The sequence below is a fragment of the Ursus maritimus genome, unplaced genomic scaffold, assembly GCF_017311325.1.
Source record: "Ursus maritimus isolate PB19 unplaced genomic scaffold, ASM1731132v1 scaffold_25, whole genome shotgun sequence".
In the NCBI taxonomy this organism is placed as follows: domain Eukaryota; kingdom Metazoa; phylum Chordata; class Mammalia; order Carnivora; family Ursidae; genus Ursus; species Ursus maritimus.
The window spans coordinates 9,407,300-9,423,758 of record NW_024425008.1 but is presented as its reverse complement, the minus strand read 5'-3'; the positions used below and the strand labels follow the sequence as shown (position 1 = coordinate 9,423,758).

The following is a 16,459-nucleotide window of genomic DNA, read 5'->3' as shown; positions in this document are numbered from 1 at the left end:
AAAGACTTTGACTGTCAAGATAAATTTCTAATATACAATGGTCCTTTATAAAATTTGAAGTGGTAGTAATATAATTACACCATGTAACATTAGTGACTCCTTTTATAATTAATTGTGAAAAATGTCTCTGCCTGTTGAGTTATTGAATTCTATTGTGTTTCCACTTATTTTGGGAACCTCACATCAGTGACATAAAATGATATATTAGAAAATGTACAGCGTCGGAATAGATGAAAATAAATATACCTAACATTTGTTGAGGTCTTACTATGTGTCAGGCACTGTGAAACGCTTTGTGCATTTTTATTTTTTGAAGGCTCACGGCAGTTCTATAAGGGTCCCTGGATAGAGGAAGAAACAATTTAGTTGAATAACTTGCCAAAGGTCACAGAGCTAGCAAGTGGCATAATTGGGTTTGAAAAGGAAGTCTGGCTCCTGTGTCCTCCCTCTTAGCTATTTTGCAGCCTCCTCATTAGCTGATCATGACTGCAGCAGATACATAATGTATCATTTTACTTCTCCAGCCTTAGCCATCTCTCTCTGGTTACACAACAGCCTCCTTGCTGGACCTGTCGTTTCTCCTTTGCCCCCTAGAGCCCACTCAGCCAGAGAGATCTTTTATTTATTAAGGAACGGTCTACAGTTTTTTTGACAAAAAAAAATTGTGTATAAAGTGTACAACATAATGATATAATATATTTATACATTGTGAAATGAGTACCAGAATCAAGTTAATTAATACCTCCATCATCATGATAGTTATCTCTTTTTTTTTTTCTTCAGAGAGATCTTTTAAAAGCATTGGTAATATCTTCTTGCATGAAAATTACTCAAGTGGCGTGGCAGGCAAGATACAGCTTCCCAAAGAGATCAGGTCCTGATCCTTGGGACCTATACATGTTCCCTTATTTAGAAAAAGAGTTGTTGCAGACGTAGTTAAGGGTCTGGAGAGAGGAAGATTATCCTGGATTGTCTGGGTAGGTCCTAAATGTCATCACATGTATCCTTACAAGAGGAAAGCAGAAGTAGATTTGACCCAGGCATAGAGGAGGAGAAGGCCATGTGAAGAAGGAGGCAGAGACTGGAGTGATGTGGCCACAAGACAAAGAATACCAGCAACCACTAGAAGCTGCAAGAGCAAGGAACGGATTCTACCCTAGTGCCTCCAGAAGGAGCGTGGCCTTGCCAGCATTTTGGTCTTGGATAATTAATGCTGGTTTAGGACTTATGGCCTTCAGAACTGTGAGAGGCTACATTTCTTTTTCTTTTTTTTTTTTTTTTTAAGATTTTATTTATTTATTTGACAGAGAGACAGCCAGCTAGAGAGGGAACACAAGCAGGGGGAGTGGGAGAAGGAGAAGCAGGCTCCCAGCAGATGAGCCTGATGTGGGGCTCGATCCCAGGGCTCCGGGATCACGCCCTGAGCCGAAGGCAGAGGCTTAATGACTGAGCCACCCAGGCGCCCCGAGAGACTACATTTCTGTTGTTTTAAGCCACTCAGTTTATTGTACTTTATTATAGCAGCCACAAGAAACTAATAAAAGTAACTTTCCGTTTCAGATAGAATAAAACTCCTTACCATGCCCTTAAGGGACCTTGTTTAGTTTTCTGAACTCATCCCTTACCATTCTTTTCTCTTTCTGCCTTAAGAGTGGAATCTCTGATGGTTGGATTGATCACAGTATCGCCAGAACCTAGAACAGTGCTTGGCAAATAATAGGCACTCAGCCATGATTTAAAAATGGGCATTGATTGAACTTAGTATTTTGAGACCGTAAGCGTCTGCCTAAAAGACCAATGACACATTGGCCTGATCCACTGATGACATTCCTGGATGAGAAGTAAAAACAGAATATCAGTGGAGTGATATGATGCTGACTTATGGTCCTAGAGACACCTTTTCTGGGGAGTGGGAGAAAGATGCGTAATAAGGAAAGAATAAAAGAGACATAATCAGTCAATATGCAGTTTAGTCATTTGAGATGAGCAGATGTGGTCTACCAGTCTGATTCTGAAAAACTTCATTCGTTTTACTTTTATTAATTTTACATGGCATTATTTTCATTAATGGAAATAATAGAAAAATATTATAAGTTTCTGCCAATGTGATTATTCGAGTATTTTATATCTACTGAATATAGGTGGAATTTTTTTAAAAAAAGATTTCATTTTCAGATTTTTAAAGAAAACCTTTACTGTGTATGTATAGATATATGTGAATAAAAAGCTTAGCTTTACTTAGTTTTAAAGTCTTATTTCAAGTGGTACAGATGTGTGGTTAACCAATCATACATAACGTAAGGAACACTTTCTGTGGGCCAGGTACTGTGCTCACTGCTTTATCACACCCTTTTAAACATCTCATCACAACTCTACAGAATGTATTTATTCTCATTTCACGGTTGAGAAGATCCAGGCTTAAAAAATTCAGTGTTTGACTGAATATTTTGTTGGGAGCTTTCTAGGAAGCATGAAATTACATAACTGATTTTGTGCAGGTCACCAAGAAAAAGAGAAATAGTCTTAACTAAAAGAAAGAGCATAAACAGGTGATACAAATTGCTTTTTTCTTTGATTTACTAAAAGCTCAAAAGTAAAAGTACTTGTCTTCCTCACTGTAGGTGATGTTTTCTGGGATAAGTTAAAAGTTACGTCCTGAGAAAAGCAAAAGGATTTTGTGAAAGCAACACATTTGTACATAATAAACAGAACATGGTGTTCCAGACACCCTACAGGTCCTAAAAAGTGCACAGCGTGGTAGTGCGTTGACAGGCTAAGCATTTAGGGACACTCTAATGTAAAGGAAGAGAATGAAATAATGCCTAAAATGTAAGCTAATGGGAAACAACCATCGGGGTTAGAATTGACCTTACTAGGAGGTTTTGTGGGCTAGGAAGCATAAAATTACATAACATTTTTTTTAGTTCACTTAAAAAAAAAGAAAAAAGAGAGAGGGAGTATTAACCAAAGGAATTAGGGAACATGAGCAGACGATACAAATTACTCTTTCTTCTGCGGTTTATAGTTCAAAAATAAAAGTACGTTGACCCACACACATTTTGAGAATAATGTTTATGTTGTGTCTTTTTATCTATTTGTGCTTAAGGATAAAATAGATTAACATCATTAATTATTTCACAGTAATTATATTCAGTGGAAGCATTTACTGAGTATATAGTTTTTCTGAGCATATAAAAATGTTGTATTAGCTAATATTCCTAATAAACCTAAAAATATTGCCTTTCAGTAAATTCTGTTGGAGACTGGTGTTCTCACATGAGTTTCTTAGTCATTCATTTGCTATTTTTACCTTGATTACCATAAAAATAAACTAGAACTTTTAAAATTCTTAATTAAGAAATCCTTTATTTCTGTGATGGTGGGACCACTGTTACTACTTGAATATTGCTTCTGATTTAAGGCATTTGAGTGATATTTAGGGTCATTTGTACATATTTTTATTCACAATCCTTGGAAAGGTATAAAACCTAGAAAATATTTACATACTATACTGTAATACAGATATGTAATGTTTGATTAAAACTTTATGGATTAACTAACCTTTTGGCAGTGGCAAACCAAATATCCTAGAAGTTTCTCAAATTAGAACATCTGGAAGTTCTAGATAAAGTACAGCAAGCATTCTTTTAAATGTTTAGTTAAGCTTATAAAGGAGGAAGGACTATTCAGGGCTCAAAAACAAAGCAGTCAGTTCCACTTCTACTTAGGATGTTGAAATGTGCAAGAAAACATTACTCCTGTTCTAACAACAGTAGGTTAGTCACAGAATCCATATAGTCATCACCATATGGATTGGCAACCAAGAAAGCTGAATTCAGAAGAGCGACAGCCCCTCTGAGGAAAGATGGGGTACAGGGACACTGACTTTTGATGGAATATAGGAGGAAGAACTGGCCACCACATAAGGTTGTTAGAAAACAATCAGCCAAAATTGTGACAAGTTTTTAAAGGTTGATTGTGGGCTAGCTTATCAGTTTAGAATAACTTGGAGCTCCAGACACAAGGGAACTTTGCACCCACTAGGAGGCTGTTTTCCACAAGCCTCCTTGCCTTGCAGGACAGGAGACTGGAGAGACTCTCCCTTGCTGATGCAGGTTTGCTGCTGCCTGGGGACGGGAACACAACACGGCCCATTTCCTCAGACTGATCTTCATGGACATAGAGGGAATTTCAGCAGAGAAATGGAAGCTATAAAATGATCAGCTGAAAATGCTAGAAATAAAAAGGATGACATCAGAGATGAAGCCTTCCTTCAATGGGCTTATCAGCAGTTTGGACACAGATGGGGAAAGAATCGGTGAACTTGTAGGTAGAAAGTATCCAAACTGAAACACAAAGGTAAAACAGTGAAAAAATAGGAGAGAGCATCAAATGGCTTTGAGACAATGTCAAGTGATCTAATATATGTGCAGTTGGAGTCTCAGAATGAGAAAAGAGAGAACAGGGAAGAAGAACTATTTGAAGAAATGATGGCCAAGACTTTTCTGAAGTTAATGAACAACAATAAACACACAAACACATGCACCCCTAGGCACATCATGATCATACTGCTGAATATATTAAAAATAATAAAGCAAGAAACAATCTTGGGAGCAGCCAGAGATGAAAGAAACATTACAAACACAGGAATAAAGGTGAGAGTAAAGCAGACTTCTGGTCAGAAATAATGCAGATTAGAGGACCGTGGAATGTTAGAAGTACTAAAAGCAAGAAAAAAATGTCAGCAAGAAATCTGCATCCAGTGAAAATATCTTTCAAGAATGAAAGCAAAATGCTATTTTCTTTAGGCAAATAGAAATCAAAAGGATTTTTGTACCAGACTTATTCTACAAGAAATGCTAAGGGAAGTTTTTTAGGCAAAAGTAATGTGATAAGAGATGGACGTTGAATTTACCTGAAGAAATAAAGAGCACCAGAAATGGTAAAAATTTGGGTAAATGTAAATGAAGTAACAGTTCTGCACAAAGTCTTCAGGAAATAGAGGAAGTAAGAATAAGTCATCCTATGAGGCCAACATTACCCTGATACCCAAATGAGACATAGACATTACAAGACCAAAAAACTATAGATGCATAACCCTCATGAGCTTACATGCAAACATCTGAAAAACAGCAAATAAAATTCAGCAACATAATAAAAGGATAATACATCATGACCAGTTGGGATTTATCTCAGGAATTTAGAGTTGGTTCAAAATTCAAAAATGAATCGGTGTGAGTTATATCAACAAACTAAAAAAAGGAAAAAATAAAAAAATACACCACCATTCAATCCTTTCAGTAGATTTAGGAAAAGCATTGATAAAAATCTAACCCTCATTCCTGAAAAACAAAACAAAATGAAACAAAACTCAGCAAACTAGGGATAGAGAGAATTCTCTGAAAAATGTATAGGTAACATTATACTTAAAGGTGAAAGACTGAATGCTTTCCCCTAAGATCAGGAATAAGCCAAGAGTGTCCACTCTTACCACCTTGTTCAATGTTATACTGGACATTTTGGGCAATGTAGTATGGCAACAAATTTAATGAAAGGCACTCACATTGCAGAGAAAGAAGTAATTATGGTCTTTTTTTTTTTTTAAATAATAACATCATTATCTATGATGGAATCTACGAAAGAAAAATAGTAGAACTAAATGAGTATAGTAAGTTTGGAGGATACAAGATCAATATACAAATCAATTGTATTTCTACACTAGCAGCAAACAACTGGACATTGAAGTTTTTCTTAAACTATCACAGTAGCATTAAAGTATGTAATACCTGGGGATCAGTGTGATAAATGATATGTAAAAACTGTATACCGAAAACTGTAGAACATTGCTGAGAGAAATAATGTAAGAACTAAGTGAATGGAAACACCATGTTCATGGATCAGAAGACTCCATATTGTTAAAATGTCAGTTCTTCTCATATCAATCTATATATTTAATGTAAAATAATAAAAATTCCAGCAGGTTAGGTTTTTGTTTTATTTGTTTTTGGTAGGAAATGACAAGCTAATTCTAAGATGCACGTGAAAATACACAGGACCAAAAATAGCCAAAACAACTTTGAAAAAGAGAAGCAAAGTTGGAGGACTTTTGCTGCCTGATTTTGAGGCATATTATACACCTACAGCAATTAAGAGTATGTGATAATTATATAAAGTTAAATCAGTAGGACACATACAGAGGAAGAACAAATCCCATGTATGCATTGCCAGTGAATTTCAGTAGAGGTGCAAAGACTCAGTGTAGAGAGTCTAGTCTTCTCAAGAAACGACACTGGGTTAATTGGGGAAAAAGTCCATACCTCACACCATGGACAAAAATTTAATTCAAAATAGATCATAAACCTAACTGTTAAACACTAAAATTGTAAAAACTTCTAGAAGAAAACAAAATCTTTGTGATCTTGGGTCAGTCAGAGGTTTCTTACATATGACACTATAAGCATGATCCATAGAAGAAAAAATTGATACGTTTGACCTCATGAAAATTTTAAGCTTCTGCTCTTCAGAAGACACTGTTAAGAGAATAAAAAGAGAAGACCTAGAATGGGAGAAAATACTCATGGATCACATATCTGATAAAGGATATGTGTTCAGGATACACAACTCTCCAAACTCAAGATTAAGGGGGGGAGGACCCTAATTTTAAAAAATGGGCAAAAAATTTGAACAGATACTTCACCAAAGAAGATTTGCGGATGGCCAGTATGCATAAGAAAAGGGCTCAGTCTCATTAGTCATTAGATACATGCAAAAAATCTATACACTTATTAGAATATTTACATTAAAAACCCTGACCATTATCTTTTCAGACATTTTTCTAATATGCTTCTGCCTAATCCTCTCTCTGTTCTTCTATGACTCGAATTTTGCAAATATTAGACCTTTTCATGGTATCTTCTATGTCTTTTACCTTCTTGTCCATTCTTTTCTCTTTGTGACTCAGTCCAAGTGATTTATCCTGACCCATAGTTCAGTTTACCAATTCATTTGCATCTGATCTGAATTTGATTATTATACTTTTCTGGTCTAGAATTTCTAATTAGCTCTTTTAAAAATCGGCCACGTCCCCTTGAACCACATATGTGTCAGATAACCGGAGTGCTTTTTGGTGTATTTCTGTTTTCTGCTTCGGGTTCTCATTCATATAATCTTATCTCTTCATGTATCTGCATATTATTGATTGTGTGTTTGATCTTGTATTTGATAAATTGTTTGTAGAAATAGATTGAGCCTCAGTGTGATATCTTCCTCTAGAAAGGAATATGTTTTCTTCTGAGAGCCACTTACCTGCACTAACAATAAAGTCTCAGTTAATCCAGTGTCCGGCATTGGATGGTTTGAAGCTGAGCTACTCGTCCTTCAAATGCCAGTCTGCTTCAGGATCATCCTTATCCTATCCCAGGGGGCCTGTCCCACTGGGGCCTCCACAAGACTCAAAAAAGTCACTTAAGCTCTTAGCCTCTCAGGAACCTTTTCTAGGATTATCAAGTGACCGCAGAGGAAAAACAGGCCCCAAATTACATGCTTACCTTTCTGGAATGCCATTGTCTCTTAGATCTTGGGTGGGTAATTATTCCAGTGATGAGTAATCTAGGATGGGTAACTTTTTAGTTTTGGATGGGTAGCCTTTTTAGTTTCCATATGCCTTTATGCAGATGAATTTTGTGTTTTGTCCGGTTTTTTACTAATTATCGTCATCAGGAGAGCTGATTAGAATGATCTAGTCTGCCATTACGAAGTTCTCTTTCCTTTTATTTTATTCTTCTTGGTTTAATCTTGGAATGATATTAACCCAAAATGTTTCTGTTTGTATACCTGCATATACCTTTCCACCACGACCTGCCATCACCCTTATACCACACAAAACGATTGTTTTCTAGTGACGTGTTAGGAATAATCTTACACTTTAAATATCCCGCCAAAACATTTGTGTTGGGTCTCTTTCTTTAAACTTTGAGTTCTTCAGTCCCCTTATTTTGTGGGGGTGAAATTATGTTACAGTTAGCAGATCTCCACTTTCAGCCTGTTTTCTGTGTATGCAATCTAATCTACACTCAAGTCTTTATAATTATCTATATAAGTTGTACCTATCCTATGTAAATTCTCTTATTCACAGCAACCTTTCAGAGCAACGGATCTGTATGTGCTAATTTTCTTTTTGTAATCCCTACTTGGATGCTTCAAAAGCCTCTCAGAGTTAACAAGTCCAATACTCAGCTCCTGCCATTTCCCCTCACCACCTGGGGTTCCTCCAGTGTCCCCTGTCCTAATGTGTAACACTGTTATCCCCCTGGTTTTCAAGGAGGAATTTTGGGAGTCATCCTTGATACCATCTCTTCTTTCACTACTCGCTTATGCAGTCCTGTTTATGTTATGTCTTCAATATTCTGTTGAATCCACCCACCTCTCTCCAACCACACCAGCTCCACCCTCGTCCAAGCTACTATGACGGTTTGCTTGGATGAGGGTGATAGTTTCGCAAGTGATCCCTGCCCACCACCTCCCTCCCATTCCACCCTATCTTACTACTTTCTGACTCATTTTCATCTTAATAGTCAGCATGCTATTTCAAAGCATTTAAGACTATAATTTGCTGAATGCTAGAGAGGCCCTACATAATTGAGGCTAAGGCCCTACATAATTGGGGCTCTTTCTACTTTACTAGCGTCAGCCCCTCCTCTCACTCTGTGTTCTAGGCACACTGATCTTTGAGTTTCTGAATCTACCATGCACCTTTTTACTTCTCAGTGCCGGGAGTGCTTGCTTTCTTACTCTTCTTGCTTTCTTACCTCTCTTTATCCCAACTTTTGTCTGATTATCTCTTTCTTTTCTTACAAGTCAGTTGTCACTCCTCAGTGATCCCCTCTCAGAAATCAGGTCACCTGTTAGATGTTCTTATACCATCTGTGCTTCTCATCCTTAGCTCTTTTTTTTTTTAAAGATTTTATTTATTTATTCGACAGAGATAGAGACAGCCAGCGAGAGAGGGAACACAAGCAGGGGGAGTGGGAGAGGAAGAAGCAGGCTCATAGCGGAGGAGCCTGATGTGGGGCTCGATCCCATAACGCCAGGATCACGCCCTGAGCCGAAGGCAGACGCTTAACTGCTGTGCCACCCAGGCGCCCCTCATCCTTAGCTCTTACCACAGTTTTAACTACAGTATTAACAGGTACAATGCTAGCCCTGCTCATTGCTAAGTCTCCAGCACCTGGCATAGTGCCTTGAATGTCACTAAATATTTGTTGAATGTTTGAATATATAGAAGCAAGAGGAGTCCCTCAAAGGTAGGGGCACAATATTTGACTTTTATCCAATTTCCCAGAATACCTTGTGTGATGCTTAATAAATAGTTATGAATGAAGTTATAATTATACTATCAGAATTAGATCTTCATCGGGCTACTTTAAGAGAAAGATTAGAAGGGGCTAGATTAGGATAGACTACAAGAAAGAAAGCCCTACTTCCACTTGCTTATAGACATTTGCCACTTTTCAGTGCTGCTTCCCCCCTCCAAGAAAACAGCTTTTACTTTTATCAAAATATATTCGACTAATTAAATATGGCTGCAATGGATCATTTGATATGGTTACTGACAGTACTGTATCCAGCAAATAGATATTTCTTTGATAAGCACATCTTTTCTTTGCAGTGTTATATAGCTCTTTTTTTTTTTTTAAGATTTTATTTATTTATTAGGGAAAGAGAGAGAACAAATAAGCAGGGGGAGGAGCAGAGGGTGGGAGAAGCAGACTCCTCACCGAGGAGGGATCCTGATGTGGGGCTCGCTCCCAGGACCCTGGGATCATGACCTGAGCTGAAGGCAGACACTTAGCTGATTGAGCCACCCAGGGACCCATATATAGCTCTGTATTTACATTCTAGGCCTAAATTGTGAGATTACATGATCCTAATTTATTATATGTAAAAATGACTTGGCAGAGTAGCCCAATTAGGAGTTCAGTTTCAAAACCACTGCCATGAAATGTATTTCTTTGTTTGGTGTTGTCATGATTTTGCACGAAAGGGATACTTGATCACACATCTACAGTAGTGATATGAGAGTTACTGTTGGCATTGGCATTTCCTTTATGGAAAGAGATCTTTGGGATATTGTTATGTGTACCTCCTCATGAACCTTGCTAATCACTGAAACACAGATTTAAAGAAGGGTAAAACACATCCCTCTTAGTGGGGGTGAAATTATGTCTCCACTTTATTTTCCCATTTTCCCTCTCAGATTCTGAGCTAGTTCTCCCTTTATTTTAGTGAAGAGCATGGCAGCCAGTTACAGGGAAAATAAAAAGAGGTATAGTGAATTGTTAAAGGTATCTGAGTTGGCATGTTCCAATTATTCATATTTAACTCAGTTTTAAAGTCATATAAATATTATCATTTCATAGTGAAAAGAGCTGTTTACCATTACTGTTAGTCACTAAAAGTTCTCACAATTATGACCCTCATAACCCCAGATATTTTGTATGTCCCAAGTCTTCATTGTTTTCATATTTAGATTCCTATTATTTAATTTCAAAACAAACAATGATATTCTCTCTAAAAATATACAAAGATACTTTGTAGTGTTAAGGCTCCTTACCTTTAGCCAAGCACCATTTGTGGTAAATATATTTACCAGTTTAATTCAGTAAGTTTATTTTCCAAATGTGTGAATCCAAAATATTTGTTCTTTTGGAATACGCTAGTGATTTATCTAATGTTTCTCTATGTCGTGTATTGTAAAGAGAAATATCTTCCTGATGTATACAATGTGGGTTTATTGGAGACAGAGCAGTAGTCCTCTAGGCAAGGACTGTATTATAGCTATTTTACAAAACGCTCTCTTGTACTATTCATGCTAATAACTATGGAATGAATTTAAACAGAGAAGTGTCTAGGACATTCTCCTTCCTTGAGTGGGAATAGTTTTTTAAATTTGGAGATATACCATGTACTCATCTATCAAATGTCTCATTTCATTTTTGAGGAATTTAGGTTGGAATGCCAGCCATACAATAGTATGTAAGAGGAGCATAACTGGCATTAAGGCATGCACTTAAGCAATAGAGGAATTTCCTTTTCAGTGTCTTCCAAGGTCCATGAGGATGCACACTTATTTACCCAGAGAGTATGGATCTCACTATGTTTGTCCAGAGGGTGTGACTCTGTGGAGGAGAACACTTACTGGTAAGTGTCAAACTCTTATTGTATTATATTTCAGAAAAATATGTTTAGAAATCAACTGATTTTTAGCAGTGATAAAATCTCTTAGTCTGTGCTGGTTTCTTAACAGTGGACAGTCCCAGATGTTGAAGTCAGCACAACAAGAGAAAAAGCCAAATCCTGATAAGACTTGAGGATTTTTCGAAAATTAAATGCAGAATAGTTGGGGTGTTGCTGCGGGAGTCAAGACTAAGTAATGCAGTAAGAAGATATGAAGTTGGAGAGCTTCTCATGTTCTTCTTTTCCATAAAGTTTGCATACATACAAAACCCAAGACTCTAATGACTTTCAGAGGGGGCAGAATTACATCTCTTGGAACTTAAAACCGCAGACTCCTGTGACCCGGAATGTATACTGGCCCACACAATATAGTTCAATTTTTCCCTGCAAAATACATTCTGTTTCTAAATAAAAGCTGTGTGTTCCGAAACCTGTAAGTGATGTATCCTGGCCACATCAGATCTTTTAATTAAGAGTGTTTCCCAAATCCAAGATGCTTAGTGTGGAACAGGTGTTTGTTCTGGAAACAGTAAAACAGGGAGATACAGGAGGACTGATTTCGTAGACCAGTTGCTGCCTTGCTTTATGCCTGTCATTCCTTCTCCTTTTCTTTCAGCCAAGAACTCTTAAGATATGTAATTAGCGATTGGTTGAAAAACCTTGTGAAATAACATTTGTGTGTGTGATACAAAAGTCTGAATGTGTAGTAGGTTTTCTGGGAATTAACCATGCCGCTTAAACATTTGCCACAGTAAAGCCACTGCCAGATCTCCCACACTACTGCATGTAAGGCTTGGGGTTGATTTAAGCCATGCCTTAAATGACGACTGGAAGTGTAGAATCCATGAGGAAGAATTTCAGTACTTAGCTTTGGCATCAGGCAGACAAGGGTTAAGTCTTAAGAGTTGCCAATCACTAGCTCGCTGGCCTTCAGCAGAACATGGACAACCCCGAGTCTGTTTCTTCTGCTATAAAATGACTTGCTATCTCCCAGAATGATGACTGGCCGTGGTCCCACCATACGAATCGAGAAGTCTGAGTACTTGGTGTGCATCATGGTTGCAGAGATGCTGGTGGAGAGAATGGCAGGAATGTCTCCTTACTGATGTGATAGAGAGAGGATTGAGAATGCATTTGTATGGGATCCTTTTTTGCTTTGCTTGTGTCTAATTCTACCAATACCTAATCTTTAGGACTCACCTCCAAATCTCTTGAAGCCACCTTTTAGGAGATGTGAAAAATGTATGTGAAGGGAGAGAGCATCAAGAGCAGAAAGTTTAGGTCAAAGGGTAAGAGATACTCAGTCATCTGGCAGTTACTTACTGGGTGCCTGCTGTGTGCTAGGAGGTGGGGTGCAGCTGTGAGCACAACAGCCAGAAACTCTTGCAGTCGTGAAGCTCGTGTTTAGGGGTGGGAGATGGACCATAAGCACGTGAGCATGTTGGATAGCGGAGATAATACACCTATAATATAAAGGAGATGGTGAGAGCTGGAGTGGGGAGGTCCTTGGAAAGGTGATACTTGAATAGAGGCTTGGGAGAGATCAGGGAGCCAATTAAGTGGAAATCTGGGAAAAGTGGGAAGTGGGAACAGATCTGGGAAGTCATTGCAAGGGCTGACTTTTATTTTGAGTGTGATGGAAAGCCCCTGGAGAGTGTTGAGCTGAAAAGTGCCATGATCCAACTTTTTTTTTTTTTTTTTTGGTAAGAATTTCTCTGGCTACTGTACAGGGACTAGACAGTAGAGGGGCAGTTAGGGACTAGTTAACAGGTTACTGGGATAATCCGGGCTGGAGGTGATGGTGGCTTGGATCAGGGTGGTAGTGGTGGAGATGGCAAGTGGTCAGATTGGATCAGGATTGGTTGGCCATCAGTGGTGAGTGAGGGACCGAGAGGAGCTAAGGACTGGCCCCAGAGTTTCTGCACTGGCAACCAGAAGGGCAGGGCTGTCGTTCACTGTTTACCAAGGTGAAGACTGGAGGAGGAGCAGGTTTTGGGGAGAGATCAGTTTAGGTGCGGACAAGATGAGAATCCTATTAGATAGCCTCGTAGAGGAGACTGGTGGATGGCCAGTGGTCATTATTTAAATGCCCATTTGCACAAATTGGTACATCTTTAAAGCTCTGCTTAAATGATTTAAATCTCTGAGAAGATGGTACTATTCACATTTTATAGATTAGGAAATAATACAGAGAGATTAATTTTCTTAAGGTCACAGATATGAAACTGTGTTATGGCTGAAAGTTCCATGTTGTTCTACCAACTTTATTATGTTAGTTATAAAATAGGCATTCAAGGGTAATTCCCATAATCGACATAACTGATTAAGCAAAGTAATTCTTTTAGCTACCTTTACGTTACACACACACACACACACGCACACACACACACGCACACACACACACACACACACACTCCTAGAGTAGTAGAGGTAATATCTTTGATGAGGTTTATATGAAAGATTTTTTTTTTACTTTTTGATGTATTGAAAACTAATAGATCATGTAGTTTTTAACTTTGAATATATGTTAAATTTTTTAAAATTGTGAATGGAGATGGCTATGAATATAATTAATTTTTAGAAACATTCTTATATTTAAAAAATTCCTTTTAAAAACAGTTTACTGCCTGGTCATTTATGTACTTGTCAAGAGTTTCAAGGGGAAAATACATTTGTATAATCTTAAGTGTATTCCTTTTTTATAGTAAAATGCATTATGTTTATTTTTTGAAGCAGAAATACAAGTAACAAAAACACATGTGATTGTCTGACCTTTGACATTATTATTCTAGGTATGATGGCAAACTACAATACAATAGCAAGAATAGAAATTGAGAGCTATCAAAAATCCCTATTCTATTATTTAGAGGTTTATTTATATTTATAATTTTCATTTAACAAAGCAATGGAATCTTATTTTATTTTGAATATGCCTAAGACATTTAAACTTTTTTGTGGTGTAATAAGTTAAACAATAAGGAGCAAATTAATAGAGTTTTCTTAAAGTAATCAGAGGAAGTACATACCCTTAAAGGTCAGATAGAGTTATTTCGTGGATTATGACCATGTTTGGTTTCTCTGACCCTAGATTTTTAGAACTTAGAGTTTCTGATCTCTCATCTCTGTAATAGCAAACTCTTTCTGATTACGCAGGAAGTCCTGCATGTTGCGGGAGTGGAAATGCAGTTGACAGCTGCGGTGTCGTTCTTGACCATTCTGCAGGAAGAATCGGTGTCAGTTCATACCTATACCCACTCCTTCCTCCAAGTCATCCTGCTCCATCTGGAGCACAGGGACGCAGGTCAGCAGCCTGGCAGGCTTCTTCTGTACCTATTATTGTGTGTTGGACGTGGCCGTGATGTTTTCTGATCTTGTTAGCCGGATGAGGATAACCGAATGAGGCCATGCTGGTCGTTAGTGTGACTAAAAACAGCCATGGCTCTTTCCTTATAAAACCCTCAAAGTTCAGTGTCCTTGTACGGTGAAGACTCACTAATTCTTCTTATGATCTATACTTTCTTCTTAGAATTTGTGGATTTTACAATTTTTATGTGTATAATATTATACAGCAAAAAAAATATACATTTTGGCTGAAAAATATCCCCGCATATTATTTTTTAAGATGTAAATGTTTTCTAGATGTTGGCTAAGGCAAAAAAAAAAAAATAGAGCAACTTTTTCAAATAGTAATAAAAATAAACATCCCATTTTATCATTAAATATTGTTGTAACTTAATGGCTGAGTTGAAACTAAATTTGTGAGACATTTAATTTGGCGAGTTTTTTCTGTGTCGATCAGGTGTGAGCAACGCATGGCTGGAGACTCTTCTGTCTGTGATAGAAGTATTGCCCAAAGAAACCCTAAGACATGAGGTAACATTTTCTTTCTTTTTTTTTTTTTTGATAAATACTATTAAGTTTTGGTTTTGTTTTTGATAAAAAAGTGGTATTTAAAAAGAAAAATAAGGTTATTTCCCACTCTGAAAGCAACACATGTTCATTATAGAAAGTATGAGTAATATAGAAAATAGTAGCAAGAAAAATCACAGTTCTGGACTTAGCCAAAATCTGAAAAATCATTTAGCATTATTTTCCTGTTATTTTAAACTCATTGGTAGTAGATACAAAATATTTTACTTGTTAAACATTTAAGCCAGCTTTCAGTATTTTATTATTAAGATACGGCATTAATGAGCATCTCTGTAGAGCTTTTTAAGTTTTTCAGATAATTTTCTTAACTGTAGCTTCCAAAAAAGTGGAATTAGGAGGTCAGAGGGCATTCATATTCTTTTTTTTTAAATTTTAATGTTTTTTTATTATATTATGTTAGTCACCATACAGTACATCCCCTGTTTCCGATGTAAAGTTCAGTGATTCATTAGTTGCGTATAACACCCAGTGCACCATACAATACGTGCCCTCCTTACTACCCATCACCAGTCTATCCCATTCCCCCACCCCCCTCCCCTCTGAGGCCCTCAGTTTGTTTCTCATAGTCCATAGTCTCTCATGCTTCATTCCCCCTTCTGATTACCCCCCCTTTCTTTATCCCTTTCTTCCCCTACCGATCATCCTAGTTCTTATGTTCCATAGATGAGAGAAACCATACGATAATTGTCTTTCTCCGCTTGACTTATTTCACTTAGCATTATCTCCTCCAGTGCCGTCCATGTTGCAGCAAATGTTGAGAAATCGTTCTTTCTGATAGCTGAGTAATATTCCGTTGTATATATGGACCACAACTTCTTAATCCAGTCATCTGTTGAAGGACATCTCGGTTCCTTCCACGCCTTGGCTATTGTGGACAATGCTGCTATGAACATTGGGGTGCATATGGCCCTTCTCTTCACTACGTCTGTATCTTTGGGGTAAATACCCAGTAGTGCAACGGCTGGGTCATAGGGTAGCTCAATTTTTAACTTTTTAAGGGACCTCCACACTGTTTTCCAGAGTGACTGTACCAACTTGCATTCCCACCAACAATGTAGGAGGGATCCCCTTTCTCCACATCCTCTCCAACAATTGTTTCTTGCCTTGTCTATTTTTGCCATTCTAACTGGCGTAAGGTGGTATCTTAGTGTGGTTTTGATTTGAATTTCCCTGATGGCTAATGATTTTGAACATTTTTTCATGTGTCTGTTAGCCATTTGTATGTCTTCATTGGAAAAGTGTCTGTTCATATCTTCTGCCCATTTTTTGATTTGTTTATTTGTTTCTCGTGTAT

General features: G+C 37.5%; 1 protein-coding gene across 1 annotated transcript in view; it reads left to right on the top strand.

Annotated features, from left to right (window-relative positions):
• The window catches only part of PPP4R4 (protein phosphatase 4 regulatory subunit 4), a 101,756-nt gene that overhangs the window by 37,518 nt on the left and 47,779 nt on the right, over positions 1–16,459 (top strand). Inside the window, exons 4-5 of the mRNA XM_040641486.1 lie at positions 14,389–14,536; positions 15,035–15,108. Of these exons, the coding sequence (XP_040497420.1) occupies positions 14,389–14,536; positions 15,035–15,108 (222 nt within the window). The remainder of the gene's footprint in view (positions 1–14,388; positions 14,537–15,034; positions 15,109–16,459) is intronic.